Source organism: Symphodus melops (assembly GCF_947650265.1).
Source record: "Symphodus melops genome assembly, chromosome: 1".
Lineage (NCBI taxonomy): Eukaryota > Metazoa > Chordata > Actinopteri > Labriformes > Labridae > Symphodus > Symphodus melops.
Window position 1 is genome coordinate 29,624,760 of NC_136691.1, and position 7,905 is coordinate 29,632,664.

The 7,905-nt window shown below is 46.1% G+C and overlaps 1 protein-coding gene across 1 annotated transcript; it reads right to left on the reverse strand.

The window, feature by feature from the left end:
• Positions 1–4,287: 4,287 nt before the first annotated feature.
• On the reverse strand, positions 4,288–6,380 carry bmp10 (bone morphogenetic protein 10; the record flags this gene model as incomplete). Its single annotated transcript, XM_079356187.1, has 2 exons — positions 5,962–6,380; positions 4,288–5,366 (listed from the first exon to the last, which is right to left on the reverse strand). The coding sequence occupies exons 1-2, from the start codon at positions 6,368–6,370 to the stop codon at positions 4,288–4,290; spliced, it is 1,488 nt and encodes a 495-aa protein (XP_079212313.1). The 5' UTR covers positions 6,371–6,380.
• Between the last annotated feature and the right edge of the window lie 1,525 nt (positions 6,381–7,905).

Genomic DNA, 7,905 nt, shown 5'->3' on the forward strand with positions numbered 1-7,905 from the left:
AATGCCTTATTTGGTCGTTTTCCTGTCTTTTTTTAATGAATCACCAATTCTTCAGTAAAGTTGGTGCAAACACTCGTTTGTGCTGCTGCAGTTAGTGATCCATCTGCCCCGGGCCTCTCAGCTGTCCTTCTCCACAGAGTGGGTCCACAGGGACCTGCAACCCCTCAATCAGAACCACATGTGAGTGCAGGGATGAGTGGTTAGCAGTTTTTATCATTTTAATCCCTGTTCACTGACCTGATTCAGTCCTCTGTCCTCTCTGAGTCTGCCTGCACTAAAACTCCTCTCACATGAACAAAGAGCGTGAGATGCTCAAAGCTTCAACACTTCATCACGGCGAGATAAGTTACCAAACACTTAATATGTATTTCTTGAGGAGCGGGGGACGATGTGTCCTTCAGAGCGTGTTTCTAGCATGTCGTCTCTCTGTGGGGTACCACTGTTATTCGACTGGACTTTCACTGACTAATTCTGCCGAGAACTTGACTCACAAAAGCATGTGAACTACTCCAGACATCTGCTTTTCATTACTGGCTCCTTCAATGGGCTTTTGGATATTTCGCAACCTCAGAGTCCAAAAGAGACGAAAGGTGTTTGAACATTCAAACACTTTTGTTAACGATCATAAAATAGCAGTTTGGCAACTACAATGTTTCTTCTGGGGATTTGAGAAAGAGGGAGAGATTCGGGCTGGGTGGTTGTTGTTGTTTTTTTTTTCGACGAGATGGACCGATAAGCACGTGACCCAAAACGGAAACAATCAGCCGCTATTACAGACGCACGTCACGCTGCTTCGGATGACACACCAAAACACACGTTCACAGCGTGAGACACATCCAGGTCCTGCAGCTGACGTCAAGCACGCAGGCACGGGTGCCTTGCAGGATCTGGTCTCTGCACATTTTGTTTGTTTACTTGTTGTGAGGTGTGCTCCTGAAGGAATCACGTAGTCTTGATTTCTTTACTAAATTTCCCACATAGCAAGAATCTTTCACCAAAAAGTCAAGACAGGACAGAGGAGGCACAGCGCTTCCTCCGTCTCTTCAAAACTAATTAACACTTCCCTTTTCATCATGAGAGTTAGCCGTTCGTTGACAAAAGCCAGATTCACATTTCCTCCACTCTTCTGTAAATATTCAATTAGTGAGCTGTAACAGGCTGAGATTCTTCACCTCTGCTCTCGTAACCATTTATAGACGACCTCTGTTCTCATCTTACCCCAGAGGTCAGCCAGCGAGTCTTGTTTGCTTTATGAAACATCTCAGTTCACTTGTCATTAGTGGGCTGCTGCCAAAGAGCTTTTAGTTTGGAGGGACTCGCGAACACGCAGCGTTATTGCCATCGGCCTCCAGACCTGTCTCAGTGCGTCGATGAAAAGTCACCGTGTGCACATGCAGCACTGATCCAGCTCGTGTAAGCAGAATGGACTTGTACAGTCAGTGCACTAATGCACAGCAGAGGCTGCTCTGTAAAGTGGATCAGTGGTTGGTGTGTGCGCTCCATGTGCAGAAAGCTGCAGGCGGCTCGGGTTTGAATCCGGCCTATGGCTCATCCCTCTCTCTCTCCCTGATTTCTGACTCTGTCTACGGTCCTGTCTCTGCAATGAACGCTCTCTAGCCCTTAAAGTAACTACTCACATTCACACCCAGCCGACGAAGCAGCAGGAGCCACATGAGGTTAAGTCCAGCCTAACAACACATTGGACATGCAGGAGCTGAAGATCAAATCCCCGACCTTCCAGCTGAGAGACGACCAACTCTACCACTGAGCCACAGCCGCCTCAGAATATAATATAATTACTTTGTTACTATGGTGTTGTTGTTGCAGTAGCAAAGTCAGATCTACTTTGTTCAGCAGAAATAAAAACTTTGATTCATACAAGCTGCACATGAAGGAAACATAAATTGCTCCTCCAAAACGCCCCGTTTAAAAAAAAGACTAAAATCTAGACCAGATCTCTCACAGCATCAAAACTGCTGTCTCTATGACTTGCAGCCATTATCCTGAATGAAACCAAATGTCTCCAGGTTTTTGCATGTAACTGAGAGTTGTGACTCTGTAACTGAGAGTTACGTGGTTTCGGTTCAATCATCTCATCATCTGAAAGAATTGAGCTTCCCAGCAGTCCTTCCCCAGATTGTCAAATATGCTGTGAAAGCTCACTGCAGATATTTACTCAGATACACAGAGGGATGTCACGTTCACTCACCTGCCTGCAACGATTCTTACTCAGATGTGTCTCTCTTTGTGTCACATTAAAACACCTGCTGGTCACGTCAGTAACATCGTTCCGTTCTTAAGAACTGATTTCTGAGACTTCCTACAACAACAGGAGCCGTTTTAGGAGCAGTCCACTTCACTGAATGTAAAATACGCTCATGCACTCGGCTATTTATGAAGATTAATTTCTTAGAATTAGTGGGGAAAAAAAAGAGCACTTGATGAAAACGCTGCCATTGATGACAGCCTGACAGATTTTTGATGTGCAATCAATACTCCAAAAAATAATCAGAAATTAGAGACAACTGCGCTGCTCAACAGAAAAAGGTAAACGAGAAAGAATGTAAGAGTCTTACACATACACAAGTGCCTAAGCCCACCTCAGGCACAGTACCCAGTACGGTCAGAGGATGGTGCGGTTGTGTTTACACTGATCACATGACTTGGAGCATGCTCAGATCCAGGCCGAGCCTCTAATGCAAAACCACCCCAAGTCTTCACCCGAAGGATGAACTCATCTTTATCAAGGTCATGCATAAAAAAAAGGTGGCGACGACCTTCTCACCAAGTAACACAGTTCAGAGGGTGAATTCTGTATCTGTTTCCTTTATTTACATCTTTAGTGTGCGTTGGTACAGGAACAACAACAGCATCCACAACATTCATGGTACATTTGTGAGAACAGACACAGATCATGGAGTCGAAATCTTTGTTTGGTTTTCCGTCACATTTTCTCTTCCCAAACAGGTTTTCAATCATGGCTGTCTGCGTCTGCTGGCTGTCAGCGTGTGCAGCAGGCCATCCATTTTGTTCATTAGTAGGCCTTCCTCTCACTTTCCCATGGGTCTTTGTTTGTGTTGTCATGAATGACCTATGACCTGTGAGCTGATACTGTCCCACTAAATGATCTGAACACCAACGATGCCTTGTCCAATCATCGAATGGAAAGTTGGCAGACAAAGATGCATTGGGTGATAATTATTTTACCGACTGGATTTTTCTTGTTAAGATTAATTAACGATTATTGATTTGAAAATTAACATTTCTCTTCCCAACAAAATGCATTTGCTTCAAAGCGGCTCCACACTGAATAACTTGCACATTTACTTAAAAAAAATAATAAATTAGAACAATAAATAGTCTTTTATTTGACACAAGCAGCAGAGGTATCAATAGGCTCTAAACACAAGTATCTGTATTTCCCTGTGTATCAACAGAAGGGTCCCACTTAGCGCTCTTCAGATATGAACTGTCCATAAAGGCAATCTTTAGCATAAAGGGATGAATGACTCAACGGAGGAGCTGGAGATATGTTAGGGTGTTATTTCCTGCACCCCGTGTCCTGTCCACCGCAACACCCCACAAAAGCACCCAGTAGGCTAAGCCTGGGCGGTGGCGTACATGTTTCTCAGCCCGCCACACCTTGCTATCACTGTAGCTCGGGGGAGTGGAAAAGAGGCATGTGAAGTGGGAAACAGAGGTTGGATTGATAACCCAGCCACCAGGACCCCGAAGACAGCGCCTACGTATCAGGAGGCTGCAGGAGAGTTCATGTCTTGTCAGGTTGCCTCAGAGAGGTCATGTCACTGCGCCAGGACACATGCAGTGCTGATTAATGTTTGCATCAAGAGGAGGAGGTCAGAGATAAATGGGAGGAAGACAGATGTCGGGGGGGGGGGGGGGGGGGGGGGGGGAGGGACAGCTCGCCCACTGGTTCCCACCAGGCTGCACATTCTGTAGGATGTGCGTGGTTAGGTCCTTTGGGAAGTCTTGTGCTTTATTATCCTTGAAGGTATGAGGACATACCTTGGCGTCAACAGTCTCTCCTCTGCCAGAATGATGGTGACTGATATTTGTGGCAATGGCCATTAAAGAAGCAGTACTCTGCTGCTGAAACATTTATTTGTGTACTTCCAATCGGACCCCGAGGACCCCTCACAGGGATCCCAACTAGCATCCCTTTACTGTTACAACCTGAAGACAGTTTTTAATGTCCTCTTTCCAGGTCTTTGAAAGTTCAGTTTTCGTTCCTCTTAACAAAGAGTTCCACTTTTCTTAAAGCTTTGACTATCTGCAGCCACACTCAGCCACCACCATGCCTTCAAACTTGTACTTGTAGGTGACCACACCTGTGTCGTCCAGGTACAGCATTGAGATGGGGTCCAGCTTGGTGGGAACACAACACGCCCGTGACGCCTTCTGTGGACTGTTAATATTAATCAGTGTCTGAACAATGGCGTGCTTGGTGGGTGTCACATGCTTAGTAAGTGGGAAGGAACAGATGCCACTGCACTCGAAGGCGTCATAACCGGTGGGCGCCAAGATCCAACTGTCCCATCCGATATCCTTGAACTCGACGTACAAAGATTGCTTCTTGCAGTGGTTTCCCTTTGCATTCCGGCGAATGCGGGACGCGGTGTCGTAGATAAGATTGGAGCGCATTTGGATGAGGTCTTCTTCATCAGGCTCACTTTCTTCATCGCCGTTGTCCTTGTCCCGCCCCAACTCCCCCCACAGGTCATTCGGGCCCATCCCCAAGTCATTCTCTAGAACCATGTTAGAGGTTTCGTGGTCAATCATCTCATTCAGCTCGCGCTTGTCATCACGGTGATCGCTGCTCTGATCGTCAGAGAAAACAATAAGAAGAGGTTTGTGCTTTTCATCCGGGCTGGTGTCAATCTTCATGTCTCCTTCGGGTGGATTCTTTTCTTTCTTGTCCTCCGTCAGACCTTCATTATCATCCGTGGCAATGCTGGCAATTTGCACCTCCAACCGGTGCGTGGTTCCATGGTCAGATTTGCGCCACCGCTGAACAGCAGCAGTGATGTCAAACCCCTCCCAGCCGTTATCCGTGCCAAAGACCTGCCGTGAAGCCAACTCCACCAACTCAATCCGTTCTCCGCCCCCTCTGAAAGCGTCGCCCCTCACAGGGTTCTCATCAGTAACGTTGTCATGTGCGTCACGGGACGCCACTTCGTAAATAGTGACCTTGCGGTCGACCCCGGCGTAGAGATGGCGGTCAGTCTGCACAAGGGTGTAGAGGCGTAGCTCAGCCGCAGTGATGCGTTCATGATGGGGGACTGACACGTTGAAGAGGAGCGGGTGACAGCGGACGCCTCCAACGCCCACCGTGCTGGGAGACGAATCTAGAGAAGAGAAAAACAGGGTCAAACGTTTGTCGACTTTTAAAGAGTTTTTCAGTTTAATTCAATCCTATCGTACCCATATTTATATCTGCCCTTTCAACCATGGGAAACCTGTAACTATTATCCGACCTTTACATCAAGCTGTACATTTCCACATATCTCTTTTTAGGATTTATTTATTGCCTTTAAAAGATAGGACAGCGACAAAGAGACAGGATGACCCGTACCACACAGAGACAGGCTAACAGGACTGCAGTCCCTGAACACGGGGCGGCTGCTCTACTAACTGAGCTAATTCAGAGCCACAGGAGGGAACATAATCTTGATTGAAGTATAAACTTACAATGACAAGTAGAGGAAACCGAGTCATAATTAAAACTGGGATTGAATGAGATTAAATGCTTGAAGGTACAGTCAATAAAATTAAAAAAAAAAAAAACGTTTTTTTTTTTTTTTAAGTTTCACCTGTGACACAGGAAAGTACAAATTTAATTTAAGTCAGCAGTTGCATGGAAACTGTTCCAGAAAGAATGGAGCAACAACAAGAAAAAGAAAGTCTTGTTGGTGTCAATGCACAAGATTTAAAAATTGCTACCTTCGTTCTTAAAGCTGCGGATGATGTTGGCAGTGGGCATTGCAGTGTGGTCGTTAGCAAAACGGTTATACAGCTCCATCATGTACTCAGGTGGATCTTCTCGGGTGCTTCCAGGTGGTAAAGGAGGGGGACCGACACCAGACAGGTTGAACGTCCTCAGGAACTGATCCTTCAGGCTCTCCAGCAGGCTCTGCATGTCCACGCTGCTGTCCTGCTCCAGCAGTGATGGATCCACGACCCCCCCATGCCCGTCTCCAAGCCCCGGAGCGGCACGATGCCTCTGGTGGGTGTTGGAAATCGGGCTACTTTGTCCACAGAGAGGCCCGTGGAGCAGCAGAGCAGAATACAGCAGGAGCAAAGTCTGAGAGCTGCAGATGATTCCCAGTTGAGAGACACAAATGCTCGCCATGAGAAAAAAACAACCTGCAGCTTTGTATTTTGCGTCCCTCGAAGATTATGTGGTCCAACCAGCACAGCAGATAAAATGATTGTGATCTCTAAATCCAAAAGTCAATCCAAAAGTTGTTTCTCTGCAGGGTAAGAAAGTTCTGGGGCCCTGTCAGGAGACAATAGTATAGTTGACCCTTTACGGACAGATGTGAGCCCTCTCCTGGAGCTTCGTGTTGCTGTCTTACCGATCTCACAGCATTTATTCTCATGCACAAATGTTGATGTCCTCTGCGATATGGCTGCAGTTCCGGTGACAGGGTGGCCGAGGCTTGGCTTTGTCCATCCGAGTCATCTCTGTTGTGTCCCTCGGTTTGTCGGTCTCCCTCTGTGCTCTGCTCTCTCCTTTCAGTCCCTTATCTATGATATGGTGTGCTCTGCATTGCTCAGTGCTTATGGTCTCTTTGCTGGTGTGTGTGTTTGTGTGCCTGCCTTCAACTTTGTGATGCACATGAGCGTGTTATCTCACAACTTCCTTAATGAGCATTTTGTAAACACTGTCCTGTAGCCTCTTCCTTTTGGAAGTGCTATTTTGTTTGGGTGGGTGCTCCAGGGTTGATATTCTTCATTTGTTTATTTGCCTTGTAAATGGTGGCGTTCTGCAAGCTGCTGTCCATTGACTGTTTCTTTTCCAAATAATGCACCGAGTGTCTGTTGGAAACAGGATATTTCTGTGAGACATCACTTGTCTCACTGAAATTGAAATGCAATGAGCTGTGAAACCTTAATGGTCAATGATATAAGATTCTGAGCTGACTCTCCAGAACAAGTTGAGTTGCTTCAGAGTAGAACAAAATGATTATTCATCTCCGGCACCAAGCTGTTGTTGAAGCGCTGTGTTGTTCCACTTCTGGGCAGTGACCTACATGGGTTATCTGATCTGATCACAGGACACTTAAAAACATGCGTGCACGTGCATAAAACGCCTAAAAATGTCCCTTAGCTTTTCTGGCTAAACTGCATGTGCATTCAAACTGCCTTTCCACTGACTTTTGCTCCTTGATGTCAGCATGAATTCAGGTTGAGCATGTGTTATGTTCTGCATACTGCGGAGAGTAGAGAGACAGCCAGTCGGTGGTTATTTTGCAGTTTACTTTGGAATGAGGAAGTAAATAAAAGCCACGCTGATCACAAACACAGCTTCAGTGTAGCATCCTTACAGTCTGAAAAAGGCTGACACGTGATTCATTTAGATTTTTATGATTTTGAGAATCAACAAAGATCATTGGTGGTGTCTCTCAGTGGTTTGGTCGGATTGGGAATATTTCCTCTGTTGCTGTCCGTCATTTCATTCCCTGACCTGGCGCTTTGCATTGTAGGAAACAATACGTGAGGGACGCTTGTCTGACTGTTGATTTTCAGTACGACATTTTGCATTTCCTTGCAGATCTGAAATTTGTTTGCATACTGCATTTGAGCCTAATCTGTACATACTGCTAGTATAGTATGAAGTTTAATGTTTCATAAGATACGCCCCCTCCCGTTCGACGGGGGAAA